General features: G+C 55.9%; 2 protein-coding genes and 1 non-coding gene across 4 annotated transcripts; all 3 read left to right on the forward strand.

Annotated features, from left to right (window-relative positions):
* The first annotated feature begins 274 nt into the window (after nt 1-274).
* On the forward strand, nt 275-12,914 carry ATN1 (atrophin 1). 2 transcript variants are annotated; one of them, XM_070494842.1, is made up of 10 exons: nt 275-427; nt 5,600-5,793; nt 5,935-6,072; nt 6,224-6,337; nt 7,056-9,082; nt 9,290-9,512; nt 9,892-10,588; nt 11,487-11,630; nt 11,979-12,159; nt 12,355-12,914. In XM_070494842.1, the coding sequence occupies exons 2-10, from the start codon at nt 5,767-5,769 to the stop codon at nt 12,386-12,388; spliced, it is 3,585 nt and encodes a 1,194-aa protein (XP_070350943.1). In that variant the 5' UTR covers nt 275-427; nt 5,600-5,766; the 3' UTR covers nt 12,389-12,914. The 2 variants fall into 2 exon arrangements, with proteins under 2 accessions (XP_070350943.1, XP_044611590.2); XM_044755655.2 differs by having other exon boundaries at nt 288-427; nt 7,053-9,082.
* A 685-nt stretch (nt 12,915-13,599) lies between these two features.
* On the forward strand, nt 13,600-15,631 carry C22H12orf57 (chromosome 22 C12orf57 homolog). The gene is made up of 3 exons (XM_014866530.3): nt 13,600-14,156; nt 14,461-14,637; nt 15,400-15,631. The coding sequence occupies exons 1-3, from the start codon at nt 14,105-14,107 to the stop codon at nt 15,549-15,551; spliced, it is 381 nt and encodes a 126-aa protein (XP_014722016.1). The 5' UTR covers nt 13,600-14,104; the 3' UTR covers nt 15,552-15,631.
* Nucleotides 13,781-13,842, forward strand: LOC123280043 (U7 small nuclear RNA). The gene has a single exon (XR_006518553.1). It is a non-coding gene; the product is annotated as a U7 small nuclear RNA (small nuclear RNA).
* Nucleotides 15,632-15,768: the final 137 nt, after the last annotated feature.

A 15,768-nucleotide genomic window follows, 5' to 3' on the forward strand; every position in this document is an offset into this window, starting at 1 on the left:
CGGAGGCCGCCTAGGGGGCCGGGGCCGCGCGAGTGCGGGCTGCGCCGGGCGGGCGCGGGCGGCGGCGGGCAGAGCCGCGCGAAGGGCCGGCCGGGCCGCGGGGGCGAGCGGCGCGGCGGGGGCGGCGGCGGCGCGGCCTCGGCGTTCCGGGCGGCCGGGGGAGGCGGCGGGCCTGGGGAGGGGCCGAGCGAGAGCGGCGGTCGGGATTTGCTCCGGGGGGCGGGCGAACGATCGGGGCCAGGTGGGGGGAAATAGGGGGATGGGGGCCGCCCTCCGGGGGGGTCGGACCCGCCGCCGCCGCCGTCGCGGCGGCGACTGAAGCCAGGAAGAGGAGAGGGGGGCGGGGGAGCGGCCGCCGCCGCCCCCCGGAGGCGCCGGAGCCCCGAATCCCGCTCGGAGCCAGCCAGCCGTCCCGAGCTACAACCAGGTAAGATCTGCTACCGCCCGGGCCTCGGGCCCGCCCGGGTTCTGGCCCGTGGCTCCCCACCCCCTCCCCCACCCCTCCCAGTTCCCCCTCCCGCCGCGGTCGCCGCCTCCATTTGTTATTTTCCCGATCCGGTCCCCCCACTGCAGGCACTGCCTGGTCTGAGGCTGGGGGCTCAGGGGGTGGGGCCGGTTCCCGAGGAGGGATGGGGACCAGGGCACCGGGAGGATCCGGAAGGTAGGGGGAGGTGGGAGGGTCTCAGGAGGAGAGCTGATGGGGCAAGAGCGGGACCCATGGGACCAAAAGAGGAAGGCCGAGGTGGAGGGTTGGCGGAGGAAAAACGGGGCATGCCCATGAGGGGGCTTCGGGGTGAAGGTAACAAGGAACGGAGAGATGGCAGCGAGGTGGGGCATAAGGGGTCCAGGAAAACCCCAAAGGCCCGGAACCCGGGTTTCAGAGCCAGGTTCTATACCGGGTACTTAGGTATGGAACGAAGAGGGAGATGGGGAGGGGTGTGGTAGGTGGAAAGAGAGGGGATTGTAGCTGATGAGGAGAAGGGAACCTGGGGAAACCGAGGCTCGGAAAGGGCCAAGGAGAGGGCCGCCTTTGAGAAGAACTCCAGGTGTTCCCGGGTGGAAGTTGAGGGTGATGCCTTTGTGACTCAATTTTCTTTCCTCTCCTCCAGGTCACTTCTGGCCTTGTTTTTCCAATTCCAGACATAGTTACTTCTCGGAGAGGGGCACACTGGGGCCCGGTAGCGTGGGTCCTTCTAAAACTAATGAGATGGAAGAAAGGAGAGTTAGGGAGAAAGGGTTTCTGGAAGGGTGGAAACAGAGGAGAGCATTGGGCAATCTTATAGGCACTCCAGGTTGTGATCTCTACCCTCAAATCCTCAGAGTACCCACTGCCCCTCTAGCCATAGTTTCCATGGGGGGCGGGGGGTCTTCATTACTGTTTTGAGCTCAAAGATTTCCCTTTGTTCATGGGCGTATTCCTCCTGGGGTAGGTACTCTTAAGCTCCCTTCCCTGAGGGTGCTATAGGAGGGTAGGAGTTGCTTTGGCAACTGGAGGGGGAGTGGCTGGCAGATGGACCCCTGGGATGGACTCTTGAGGGGCAGGTTCTGCCATTTTGTTGCCATGGCAGTGATCCTGTGGGATGTCCAATCGGTGGGAGTTCAGAATATTGAGCGGACCTCAGCCTTTGGGTGTGTCCTTGGGACTGTTGGCTGGGTTCTGCAGGAAGTTTCTGGTGCCGCTGGTGGACAGGAAGTTCCCCAGCAGGTCTACCCCTTTCCATCCAGCAGTCTGTTGGAACAGGTAGACATGTTACTTGTAGGTCATAGGTATTTCTCCAGGTCCCTCCGCCTAGGCATGGTGGGAGGATGGAAATGCTCCTTTTGAAGTTATACCATCTTTTGGTAGTTCTTTCTGGCCTCTACCTCACTTATTCTTAGAGATTTTTTTTGCATACAGTAGTCTCTTTGCTTCTTTGCACTGATATTCTTCCCTTTTCTTAAACTTGAGTCTCCCTTCTCCTCTTTCCCAGACTGTTGCCACGGTGACCCTTTCCCTCAGCTAACCTTCGACCTTGTATTTCCCTGACCTTGTAGGAATGGCTGGACTTCCCCCGCCCATCCCAGGTGAGGGTGGCCCAGGGGTGAGGGCTGTGGAACAGCCTGGTGCAGTGGAAATAGTCTGGAGCAGGAGCCAGGACACCTGGGTCTAGTCCTGGCTGTGCCTCTAACTGTGATCCTGGGCAAGTCACTTCTCTTTCTTTGAACCTCGGCTTCTTTGTAAGATGAAGGGGTTATAGATATGATTTCTGAGGCCCCTCTGACAACCCTGGATTCTAAGAAGGCTTAGGCCAGTCCATTGTTATCTGCTGGTCTGGGCTGCATTGTTATCTAGGAGTCACTTTGGACCGGTTTGTGAGTCTGGCAGGTCGGAATGATGATGGGGGCTGGGCCAATGATCCTGAAATTCACCCTGCAAGCCCTTCCCAGAAAGCCTTGTGCCTCGATTGTATTCCCTCTGACATCCTTCTTGTCTCTCTCCCCCTTAATTTCTTTTTTAAAAAATTTTTTAAATTAAAAAAAATTTTTTTTAAGGTTTATTTTTTTTCCCCTTTTTCTCCCAAAGCTCCCCGGTACATAGTTGTGTATCTTTTTTTTTTTTTTTTTTGAGGAAGATTAGCCCTGAGCTAACTACTGCCAGTCCTCCTCTTTTTGCTGAGGAAGACTGGCCCTGAGCTAACATCGTTCCCATCTTCCTCTACTTTATATGTGGGACGCCTACCACAGCATGGTGTGCCAAGCGGTGCCATGTCTGCACCTGGGATCCGAACTGGCGAACCCCGGGCTGCCGAGAAGCAGAACGTGCGAACTTAAGTGCTGCGCCACCGGGCCGGCCCCATAGTTGTGTATCTTTTAGTTGTGGGTCCTTCTAGTTGTGGCATGTGGGATGCCACCTCAGTGTTGCCTCATGAGCAGTGCCATGTCTGTGCCCAGGATTCGAACCGGCGAAACCCTGGGCCGCCAAAGCGCAGGGTGCAAACTTAACCACTTGGCCACAGGGCTGGCCCCAGTAACCTTTTTTTTTTTTTTTTTTGAGGAAGATCAGCCCTGAGCTAACATCTGCTGCCAATCCTCCTCTTTTTGCTGAGGAAGACTGGCCCTGAGCTAACATTGTGCCCATCTTCCTCTACTTTATATGTGGGACGCCTACCACAGCATGGCTTGCCAAGCGGTGCCATGTCCACACCCGGGATCCAAACCGGTGAACCCCGGGCCGCTGAAGCAGAACGTGTGCACTTAACCGCTGGGCCACTGGGCCGGCCTCCCCCTTAATTTCTTTTCCTGTTCCTTCTTAGAGACTCCTTCCGTATTTCTCACTTTTCTACCTCTCCAATCTGGTCTTTATCGTTTCCTTTTGCAGTAAGGCAATGACGGTGAATGTCTGGAGTATGTTGCCAGGTAGAGTAGGTGCTCTATAAATACTCCTCATAGCAACTGGCTCTCAGGGCAAGATGTTGGGGAGCTCAGCTTGTTGGTGCTAAACCATGCCCCAAGATCAGAAACACCTATGCAACCCAGCTCTAACTCTTTCTCTCCCCCTGCCACTCCTTATTCGCAGGATTACCGACCCTTTTATGACTGCTTTTCTCTTTCAAAGCTACTCCTTGCTAATTTTATCAGATTTCAGCTGATTTAAAAAGTTGAGGAGGGGGAGAGGCACACTGCGATTGCTCTGTTCCTCAGGTGCATTCCTGCATTGCTTTGCCCTTTTGGATCCCCTAGCCCTGACTGACTTGGTGAGCAGGTTTGGAGGGAGAGATGGGCACCCTCCTCTAGAGGGGCCCACACCAGTCATAAGTAGTCATCTTTGTTGTGCTTTTGTTAAGGTGGTTTTTCGCCTTATGTTGGGTCTTGTTCTTTCGATTTTTTGGGTTGACGCTATTTTAAAACCTATCTACACAACCACTTAAAAATGTGGTAATAGTTGTATTTGAAGAAAAATGGCTGGTTTACTGGGCAGAGCATCAGTTGTAACTTCAGAAGACCTGGGGCTCTGTCCCAGCTATTTTGTGACTCTAAGTAAATTGTCATTAAGTTTCCTGGAAAGGTTAGGCTCACCCCTCACTGCCTGCCTCAGTAGGGTTGAGTGAAAAGTAATTACTCTGTATTCCTTGGGAAGAATATGCTATAGAATGTGGAAATGCCATTTACCGAGCCAGGCCGCCTAACTCAGAATTGGTGGGTAAGTTTACACTGTTCCCACCAAGGCCAGCAGCACTTCATTCAAGAAGACCTACTGAAGTTAGTGGGTTTAAAGGGCAATAACGAGAGCCAAACAGAATGCCCGTATATACATGACGTCACTGGGGGATACGGAAAGGAAGAAAACAGTAAGAAGATACTGTTTTTGCTCTCAGAAGATCTTATGGTCGGTAATATGGAGAGAGGTGACACTTAGCAAGAAGTACAAAGAAGTGCAAATGAGAACAGCTGACCACAGTCACGCCCTGCATAACGCCATTTCAGTCAATGACGGACCACATATGTGATGGTGGTCCCATAAGATTAGTACCATAGAGCCTAGGTGTGTAGTAGGCCGTACCACTTAGGTTTGTATAAATACACTCTATGATGGTCACACAACGACGAAATCACCTAACGACGCATTTCTCAGAACGTATCCCCATCATTAAGTGAAGCATGACTATATATAGATATATAAAGATATACATAGATAGATATAGATAGGCTGTGAGGAGGTGTGTGTCCCTGTCTAAGCCAAGTGGGAGGATAGGCTTACAAACTTGTAAATTTGTACTGTGTGCTCACTGATACTCACTGATTCAGTTGATACAGTGAAGACCCTGACTTTTCCTCTAGCCTCAGGGAACCCAAGCCCAGAGAGGGGGCTTTGTCAGGCTCTCAAAAACGAAGTTCTGCTCTTTGGGCATACCTTGGGCTTGTAGCGCTGTGTGCCTTTGCACTGTAGAATAGGACATTCTTCTAGCACCTACTCTGACGTGAAGAAAGACTCTTTCCATATCTCTGGGACTGATCTAGACCTTTTCAGAATTCTCCCCGCCAACTTCTGAGAGGATAGCAAAGTATAGACGAGCGAGCATGGGCTTTGAAGTCAGGGAGTCTGATGCTGTCATTTATTCCTCACTGTATTCATCATGTGAGGTTGGGCAAGTCAGTCACAATCTTTGAGCCTCAGTTTCCTCACCTCTGTAATGGGAATAATAAGAATACTTACTTTCCAGGGTTGGTTGTAAATAGTAAGTGAAATTGTGTGTGTAAGGGCTTGACATAAAGAAGATCCTCAGTAAATTACTTAATACTTCAGCTCCGCTGCTTTTGCTCCTTTGTAAGGCTGTGGAATTCGTGTGCATTCTGACATTTCCTAGGGATCATGAAGGGTAAGAGAGTGTGATCTCCTGAAGTGGAGCTCATAGGGACATCTGAGTTTTCTGCAGAGTCTCCTTCTCTTGTAGATGGCTGGGGTGGCCCAAGGGCAAGCCGGCAATGTCTTACGGAGCCTGTACCTCTTGACCCAGATGCCTAGGAGTGGGCCACTTCCTCAGCCCCTTGACAAGCACAGTAGTATCCCTTTCAGACTCTAGTCCCCAATTGGGAGACTCTGATGATCTTTTTCTAACAGGCTTCGCTGAAGACAGATCCTGCAAGTTCCAGGTACCTACGCTGGAAACTTGGAGATCCTGCTTCCTGCTTCCCAGGCCACAGCTGTGGGGAACTTGGGGTGAAGCAGAGAAGTTTTTGTATTCAGCTGCCCAGGCAGAGGAGAATGGGGTCTCCACAGCCTGAAGAATGAAGACACGACAGAATAAAGACTCAGTGAGTAACAGCTAAAATGAAAGACATGAAAGATTAAGGGAAGCTAAGGGGAAGGGCCTGGAGAGGGAGAATAGAAATAAGGCACATCAGAAAGTTAGGTGCAATGTAAAAAACTGCATTATCTGCCTCCTCCTCCCTCAGATGTCAATGAGGAGTGGACGGAAGAAAGAGGCCCCCGGGCCCCGGGAAGAACTGAGATCGAGGGGCCGGGCCTCCCCTGGAGGGGTCAGCACGTCCAGCAGTGATGGCAAAGCTGAGAAGTCTAGGCAGACAGCCAAGGTATTCTGTCCTCAGGTCCTCCCACAGGATGCCCAGGCACTGGGGCTGAGGGGGTGTGTGTGTGTGTTGTTGGGGAACTTCCTGTCCGGCAGAGGGTAATGGTGGAGGCTTGGGAGGTGTAAGACAGGAATTTTCTCTTTCTCTCTAACAGAAGGCCCGAGTAGAGGAAGCCTCCACCCCAAAGGTCAGCAAACAGGGCCGGAGTGAGGAGATCTCAGAGAGTGAAAGTGAGGAGACCAACGCACCAAAGAAGACCAAAACTGAGGTGGGAGACCCTTGCAGCCATCCTGATCCATTTTCTGACCATTCTTTCCCCCAAACTTCCTTTCGCTCACAATTTCTACTTTAATCTCACCTGGCATATGAGAGAAAAGTCATATCCTAGTGCTGATGAACGTAGCCCTGTCTATAAGATGTCAGACAGATCTTTAGGGCTTTGCCCAGACCACCAGATGACCAGGCAGGGCCGAAGGGCACTGAAAGAGTGTGGGGGATTCTAGTCTCTCCTTTTCTAGGTCCTGATTTTCATGAAGGGGCTGGGGAGGAGGTTAAAGGTGAGAAGTCTTAGTGGAAAGAACAAATAAATCCTAAGGAAAATGCAGAAGTGGTCTTTTTAAGAACCAAGGGTTTCTAGGATGCTTAGTTAAAGGGGAAAATGACATGAGAGGAGGGTGGATATGAGCTAGTGGAAGACTGGGATTTGGTTCAGCTGTAGATGGGGAGAAGGTGCTTGAGATGGACACTTAAGGAAGGAATAAGGTTTTACAAGGAGGGAAACAAGACTGGCTGCTACGGAGCAGCTGAGAGTAGGGGGAGAGTAGGGGAATCCCCAGATGGCAGGGGGGTGGGCTTCAGCAGGAGTATTCCTCACGTGATGGTACAGTGGATGTGCTGTGAGGGGGAAATGATTTTGTGCAAGGGAGGCCCCAAATCTAGGGGAAGCAAGAAAAGGGAAAAATGGCCCTCCGTTTTCTACACAGCAGGAGCTCCCTCGGCCACAGTCTCCCTCGGATCTGGATAGTTTAGATGGGCGGAGCCTCAACGATGATGGCAGCAGTGACCCTAGGGATATCGACCAGGATAACCGAAGCACGTCCCCCAGCATCTACAGCCCTGGAAGCGTGGAGAACGACTCTGACTCCTCTTCTGGCCTGTCCCAGGGCCCAGCCCGCCCCTACCACCCCCCTCCACTCTTCCCTCCCTCCCCTCCACCACCAGACAGCACCCCCCGACAGCCAGAGCCTGGCTTTGAACCCCATCCTTCTGTGACACCCACTGGATATCATGCTCCCATGGAGCCCCCCACATCTCGAATGTTCCAGGCTCCTCCTGGGGCCCCTCCCTCTCATCCACAGCTCTATCCTGGGGGCACTGGTGGAGGAGTTTTATCTGGACCCCCAATGGGTCCCAAAGGGGGAGGGGCTGCTTCTTCAGTGGGGGCTCCTAGTGGAGGTAAGCAGCACCCCCCACCCACCACCCCCATTTCAATATCAAGCTCTGGGGCAGGTGGTGCTCCCCCTACAAAGCCACCTAACACTCCAGTGGGTGGTGGAAATCTACCCTCTGCTCCACCACCAGCCACCTTCCCCCATGTAACACCAAACCTGCCTCCCCCACCTGCTCTAAGACCCCTTAACAATGCATCAGCTTCTCCTCCTGGCCTGGGGGCCCAGCCACTACCTGGGCATCTGCCCTCTCCCCATGCCATGGGGCAGGGTATGGGTGGACTTCCTCCTGGCCCAGAGAAGGGCCCCACTCTTGCTCCCTCACCCCATCCTCTGCCCCCTGCTTCCTCCTCTTCTACCCCAGCCCCCCCAATGAGGTATCCTTATTCATCCTCTAGTAGTACTGCAGCAGCCTCCTCTTCTAGTTCTTCGTCTTCCTCTGCCTCCCAGTACCCAGCTTCCCAGGCATTGCCCAGTTATCCCCACTCCTTTCCTCCCCCAACAAGCCTCTCTGTCTCCAATCAGCCACCCAAGTATACTCAGCCTTCTCTCCCATCCCAGGCTGTGTGGAGCCAGGGTCCCCCACCACCTCCTCCCTATGGCCGCCTCTTAGCCAACAGCAATGCCCATCCGGGCCCCTTCCCTCCTACTGGAGGCCAGTCCACTGCCCACCCACCAGCCCCAACACATCACCATCACCACCAGCAACAGCAGCAGCAGCAGCAGCAGCAGCAGCAGCAGCAGCAACAACAGCAGCAACAGCAACAGCAGCAACAGCATCATGGGAGCTCTGGACCCCCTCCACCTGGAGCGTATCCCCACCCCTTGGAGAGCAGTAGCTCCCACCATGCACACCCTTATGCCATGTCTCCTTCCCTGGGTTCTCTGAGGCCATACCCACCAGGGCCAGCGCACCTGCCCCCACCTCACAGCCAGGTGTCCTACAGCCAAGCAGGTCCCAACGGCCCCCCAGCCTCTTCCTCCTCTTCCAACTCCTCTTCCTCCTCTCAAGGGTCCTACCCATGTTCACATCCCTCTCCTTCCCAGGGCCCCCAAGGGGCGCCCTACCCGTTCCCACCGGTACCTCCAGTCACCACCTCCTCGGCTACACTTTCCACGGTCATTGCCACAGTAGCTTCCTCGCCAGCAGGCTACAAAACAGCCTCCCCACCTGGGCCCCCACCGTATGGAAAGCGAGCCCCGTCCCCAGGGGCCTACAAGACAGCCACCCCACCCGGATACAAGCCCGGGTCGCCGCCCTCCTTCCGAACGGGGACCCCACCAGGCTATCGAGGTGCTTCGCCGCCCGCAGGCCCAGGGACCTTCAAGCCGGGCTCGCCCACCGTGGGGTCCGGGCCACTGCCGCCTGCGGGGCCCTCGGGCCTGTCATCCCTGCCACCACCGGCTGCAGCCCCTGCTTCAGGGCCACCCCTGAGCGCCACGCAGATCAAACAGGAGCCGGCTGAGGAGTACGAGGCCCCCGAGAGCCCAGTGCCCCCGGCCCGCAGCCCCTCGCCCCCTCCCAAGGTGGTAGACGTGCCCAGCCACGCCAGCCAGTCAGCCAGGTGAGCAGCCAGGGCAGGTGTGGCGGGTAATGGGGACCGACGGAGAGCGGGAGCATACATGGGAAGGGCCTGTCGTTCATGTGCTGTTCAAAGATCTCACATCCTTGCCTTGCCCTCAGCCTGCGGGGCTGGTTTTGGGGCAGGGTCACCGGGGGCCGCTCGGGCAGCTCGCAGAGGCTGAGCGAGCGCTGCCTCCGCGCCCGGCAGGTTCAACAAACACCTGGACCGCGGCTTTAACTCGTGCGCGCGCAGCGACCTGTACTTCGTGCCGCTGGAGGGCTCAAAGCTGGCCAAGAAGCGGGCCGACCTGGTGGAGAAGGTGCGGCGCGAGGCCGAGCAGCGCGCGCGCGAAGAAAAGGAGCGCGAGCGCGAGCGAGAACGCGAGAAGGAGCGCGAGCGCGAGAAGGAGCGCGAGTTGGAACGCAGCGTGGTGAGTGCGTCACCACGTGCGCCACCCTCCTGGCCCGCCCTCTGCGCCGCGCAGGGAGGCTCGAGTGGTGGGGGCGTCATTGCGCCACCAGTCTGAGAGGAGGAACTACTGCGACCCAGAAAATGGAGACCACAGGATTCCAGCGGGAGGAATCGTTGCGTTCCTGGGTTGGGGGAAGGCAAGCTCAGGCCAGACTACCCTGTGCATCGTAGGGAGAGGCAATATCCAGGAGAAGGGGGTAAGGGAAGTTCCTAGAAAGTTGAGTACCAATATCCTGTGGCATTTTGGTGTTCAGCTTCTGAGACAAATGAGCAGCTTGGGACCAGCCACCTCTTTCCAGATCTGCCCTTCTGACTTCTCTTCTTCCTGTATTCCACAGAAATTGGCTCAGGAGGGCCGTGCTCCAGTGGAGTGCCCATCTCTCGGCCCAGTGCCCCATCGCCCACCGTTTGAGCCGGGTAGTGCTGTGGCTACAGTGCCCCCCTACCTGGGTCCTGACACTCCAGCCCTGCGCACTCTGAGTGAATACGCCCGGCCCCATGTCATGTCTCCTGGCAATCGCAACCATCCATTCTACGTGCCCCTGGGGGCAGTGGACCCGGGGATCCTGGGTTACAATGTCCCGGCCCTGTACAGCAGTGACCCAGCTGCCCGGGAGAGGGAGCGGGAAGCCCGTGAACGAGACCTCCGTGATCGCCTCAAGCCTGGCTTCGAGGTGAAGCCCAGTGAGCTGGAACCCCTGCACGGGGTCCCTGGGCCGGGCCTGGATCCCTTCCCCCGACATGGGGGCCTGGCTCTGCAGCCTGGCCCACCTGGCCTGCACCCTTTCCCCTTTCATCCGAGCCTGGGGCCTCTGGAGAGAGAACGTCTAGCGCTGGCGGCTGGGCCAGCCCTGCGGCCTGACATGTCCTACGCCGAGCGTCTGGCAGCTGAGAGGCAGCACGCAGAAAGGGTGGCAGCCCTGGGCAATGACCCACTGGCCCGGCTGCAGATGCTCAATGTGACCCCCCATCACCACCAGCACTCCCACATCCACTCCCACCTGCACCTCCACCAGCAGGATGCCATCCATGCAGGTGAGACTTTGACTTCCTTGCCTTGGCCTGTTGGGGCCACCTTCCCCCCTGGCAAGTGATTGGGCTCTTCTGTTCCTCAGGCCAAGACGACCCTCCGCCAGTGTGGCATGACCCTCCTGAGATAACTGCCCTAATCTTTGCCTCCCTGTCATCCCCCAGCCTGTCTCCTCATACCCTAGTCTTGCCATAGAGACTAATTCCCCAGTGTGGCCCTCTTCAGAGTCCAGCATCCCATCTGTGAAAAAGGCCCAGTGGGAAACCTTTGAAGGAACACCACCTTTCTACCCTCACAGCCCCTCTCCCCAAGGCCTTTACATACCCATTTTCTTACTCCTCTGGGTTCAACTCTATTGTTGTTTCTTGCCATCTTATCCTCCCCTCCTAGGTGGAGGTCTTTCATGTTCCTCCCCATCTCTACATCTTTGACTTTCCAGAAAGAGCCGTGTGGCTTTGGTTGTGGGTATCATAGGTGATAATGAACTTTACTTACTCTCCTGTCACTATAGTGGTTATTGTCCAGAACACTGTCCAGTCTAGCCTTACAAACATGTTCATTCCAGGCTTCCTTGTGCTTTCTCTCTTAATCTCTCTCTTTCGGTCTCCTTTCCCAAACTTCTTATTTTCCATCTCCTCTAAGCAGTACTCTTCTCTTTTTACTTTTTCTCAGACCCCTTTGACAACTGTAATGTGTCCTCTGCCATCCATAAGTCCATACTGCAGTAGGGTCTTGTCCTGTCCATTCCCTAGGCCCCTAGGTCTTCCATTGTGCCTCCGTGTTCCATTCTGGATCTCCCTGTGTTTGCCCATCTCTCTTCCCAGGCTTGGATCCCTGCACCCAAATGCATGGTTTCCCCCAAACCTGCCTTCTCGTGACACCTTCCTCTTCTCTACCCTCCAGCCTCTGCCTCGGTGCACCCTCTCATTGACCCCCTGGCCTCAGGGTCTCACCTTACCCGGATCCCCTACCCAGCTGGGACCCTCCCCAACCCCCTTCTTCCTCACCCTCTGCACGAGAACGAAGTTCTTCGTCACCAGCTCTTTGGTAAGGATGGAGGTTGGGAGTGGGGAGGGTCTAGTGAAAGCAGGGCAGAAAGGAGGAATTTGGGTGGGATTGGCCTAGTTGGGCTTGGGGAGGGATGAGGAGGTGCCCAGAGGAAATAGGAAGGGGAGTAGGAGGGCTGAGGCCTTGCCCCAGAGAGGCACAGGTTTTAGTGCCAGGCTAAGAGGGTTGAATTCCACCTCCCGCATGGGCAACTTGCAGGACTGGCTGTTAACCTAACCTTTTTAGTCTCACTTTCTTCTATATGTAAAGCGGCTGGCCTCTCTTGTGGTGCAGAGTAAGTACTCTGTACCCCTTCAGTCACGTGCCCCCTGCCCTTCCTGCCCACAGCTGCTCCTTACCGGGACCTGCCAGCCTCCCTCTCTGCCCCGATGTCAGCAGCTCACCAGCTGCAGGCCATGCACGCACAGTCAGCTGAGCTGCAGCGCTTGGCGCTAGAGCAGCAGCAGTGGCTACACGCGCATCACCCACTGCACAGTGTGCCGCTACCTGCCCAGGAGGACTACTACAGGTACTAGGGGTACCCCTCGCCGGGAGGGAGGGGACGTGAGCTCAGCCAGCTTGGCAGGGATGTGGGCATGGTACAGCTGAGCACTTGGCTCCTGGGGGAGGGAACCCTCCTTCCACTATCCTGCTCTGTGAGGGTTGTCCGGTCAGGGTCAACCTCAGTCCCTCATATCTCTGCTCTGTACCTCCTCTTCCCTAGTCACCTGAAGAAGGAGAGCGACAAGCCGCTGTAGAACCTTCGATCAAGAGCACCCGTGCCCCTGCATCTGGACCTTGGGGGCCTCCCTCCAGGCCTACCACCCAGAGCCGAGGAGGGGTGCTGCTCAGTTGTAGGGCCTCAGCAGCCGGGCAGAGGGAGGGAGGAAGGGACAGATGGAAGTCCAAGGCTCCTGTGGTGTGCAGCGTGGTGGGGAGGTGGTGGGGGTGGGGGCAGAAAGCGCACAGTATCTTGGACCGGGTCCTTCTCCCTTGTCCCCCTGCTTTCTTCCTCCCCCCATGCTCATCCCTCGGTGGCCACCGCCCCTCCCCCACCCCGTTGGTGTGATTATTTCATCTGTTAGATGTGGCTGTTTTGCGTAGCATCGTGTGCCGCCCCTGCCCTTCCCCAGTCCCTGTGTGCGCGCCCCCTCTGCAATGTAGCCCCTTGCCCCTCCCCCACATCAATAATTTATATATATAAATATCTATATGACGCTCTTTAAAAAACATCCCAACCAAAACCAACCAAACAAAACATCCTCACGACTCCCCAGGAAGATGGCTGTGACTGGTTCTTTGCGGGCAATGGGGGTGGGCTTGGGATGGAGGTGGGGGTCTCTGCGCATCGGTTCCTGGAGAGGTAGCTGTGGAACCGGAGAGACAGGCAGGGAAGTGGGAAGGGATGGACATTCTGCAGGAACTGAGTGTAGGGATCCTGGAGAGTTGGAGAGGGGATCTCGGAAGAGCCTGGGGCCCTGGAGTCCTGGCTCCCTCAAGCGGGTACTTCTGGTGCCAGGCCCTCCTTCCTCCCAAGGTTGGGAAATGGAGATGCTGGAGGCCTGGGACAGGCACGCCTCTGACGTGGTCAGGTATAAGAACGTTTCTGCCACTGGTCCCACGGCTAGGAGCCACCGGAGTCCTGACACCTTTCCGTGGCATAGCTTGAGAAAAGGTTATGAAGCGGAGGGGCAGGGGCTGTAGTTTCAGTGGGTTAAAGCGATTGGAACCCCATGGTCTGAGGAGGGTGCGAGTGACAATTTCAAGCCTAGAAGAGAAAAGAAATTAGAGGGCGTAACGCTGCAGCGAACACCCGCTACAAGGCCCTTCTAGGAAAGCGTTAGAGCTACTTCAGCTCCAAGCTTTTATTGCCGCGAATCAGTCTGCGTTGTTAAAAACTAAAAGGGTATGACTGGCTTCCTTCTCAGCCAATCAGCATCGAGCTCATTTGCATAGACTTGCAACAAATGTTCGCGAACTCTAGAAATGAATATGAGCAAGTTCTTTAGAATACTGTCTTGCCTTCTGAAAATTACAGTGTGTCTGCCTCGTTGTTTATACAATAGGAATCAGAAAAACTCCGCTCTGAGCTCACCCTCACCGATAGTGGAGTTCCTGGTCGCCCCGCCTTCTCCCCGGGTTATTACCTACAGTGTTACAGCTCTTTTAGAATTTGTCTAGTAGGTCTTCTGGTATTTTCCGGAAGGCCCCCGCACACCGTTGTCAACGACAGAGCCATTGAGATTTCACTGTGGGGGGTGTTTTTTTTTTTTTTTTTTTGGTCTGTTTTTTCCAAAGTGTTTTCGTTCCTGGGGAGTCCGAGTTGGAAAGCGAGGACTACGCCGACAGGCTTCCGGTTTTGGCTGATGCGCTTCCCTTCTGATGCCCGCCCGGTCTCAGGGCCGCTCTAGGAGACGGCTCTTTCCTTGTGGACGCTCCCTTGGTTCCGCCGCACGTGCGTGTTTTGTTGCTGTATGGCGTCCTCCTCGGCCCAACCTGCCGCCCTGAGCGCCGAACAGGCCAAGGGTGAGAAGCATCTTGGTCACGGGGTGGGCCGGCTGCCTGCCTGAGGAGGGTGCGGGCGGAGGACAGGGAGCGGGAGATGTGGTTGCATCGCCGGGGAACGGGGGCGCGGAGTGCCCGTCCTTCCTCCTCCAAGAACGGTCCTTGCCCACTAGGGCGAGGGATTTGGGGGCCAAATTTATCGGGCTACTACGGCTTCAGTGCAATAATTAACCCCCTGCCCTCTTCCTTGCGCCTTTGGCTGGGCCCGCTGGCCATGCTCCGACGCCTACCCCGGACGGCTCCCTGGGATGCATCTGCGGCACAGTGGTCCTGGCCGAGGTGATCCAGGCGTTCTCGGCCCCAGAGAATGCCGTGCGCATGGACGAGGCTCGGGACAACGCATGCAACGACATGGGCAAGATGTTGCAATTTGTGCTGCCCGTGGCCACGCAGATTCAGCAGGAGGTTATCAAAGCCTATGGCTTCAGCTGCGACGGGGAAGGTGGGTCGGACGGGGGGCAGGGAGAGGGCGCTGGATCCGTTGGGTCCCTGAGCGGTCGTCCTCTTTCTCACCACACGGCGGCAGTCACAATCTGACTATTGGCGCTCAGAGCCCAGGGTCTGCTCTGAACTTGTACCCGGAGAAGCCTAAGTGCATTTTGTCGTTACCGTTAGTGATGATATGGTTATCCCACGTTAGCATGAGGAAGCGGACTCTAGCAGTAAACTAAGTGCCCGAGGTCTCAACAGAGCTGGACTTGAACCCCCTTCTGAGAGCTTTTAGTGAGATGTCTACATGACAGCATGCTTCTGCAGCCCCTCCAAGGTGTTTCAGCTAATCTCTGTTTGAGGGTCAGTAGTTCAATTCCCTTGATAAGATCATGGTGTTCCCCAAGGGTGTTTATTGACTCAGCCCAGCTGGCCCAGGGCTGGCCTGTGTTCTGGGATGGACTTGGGATCTCATGGGTGTTCATACCTTGGGTTCTTGAGGCTAAATTGCTAAAATGGTTCACCTGAGAGTGAGAAGCACACTGCTTGGGATATTTTCATTCACTGCATCCCATGCAGTTGTGCCTGGTGTAGACCAGGAAGTGGTTGATGCAGCCCACGCCGGGCAGAGACCTGCATGTGTCTTGTGTTTTGCAGACAGCTACCTGGCCAGAAGAGGAGCAGCCAGTGACTCATGCTAAGGCTGCTCCCTCCTGCCATCTTGGGCATGCCTGTCCCCTGGGGATGTGGGTTGACGCTCCACTCTCCCTTGCAGGTGTCCTCAAGTTTGCCCGCTTGGTCAAGTCTTACGAAGCTCAGGATCCTGAGATTGCCAGCCTGTCAGGCAAGCTGAAGGCACTGTTCCTGCCGCCTATGACACTGCCGCCCCACGGGCCTGCTTCAGGCGGCAGCGTGGCCGCCTCCTGAGGCGTGGCCCTCCCCTGTGACACTACCTGGGAAGGGAACATGTTGGTGTTCCAGAGAATAATAAACGTGCCTGTGACTTAGCCTTTGCGTCAGTATTTTGTGACCCTGACAACAACCCCCACCTCCTGGCCCCAGATTCCCTTTGCCATTCCAGGCTGCTCCATTTCCCTGTCCAGGTCCTTCCTGTGCTTCTGGGCCCAGCTCCACTCCAGGGCAG

The sequence above is a fragment of the Equus asinus genome, chromosome 22 (assembly GCF_041296235.1).
Source record: "Equus asinus isolate D_3611 breed Donkey chromosome 22, EquAss-T2T_v2, whole genome shotgun sequence".
Taxonomy (NCBI): Eukaryota; Metazoa; Chordata; class Mammalia; order Perissodactyla; family Equidae; genus Equus; species Equus asinus.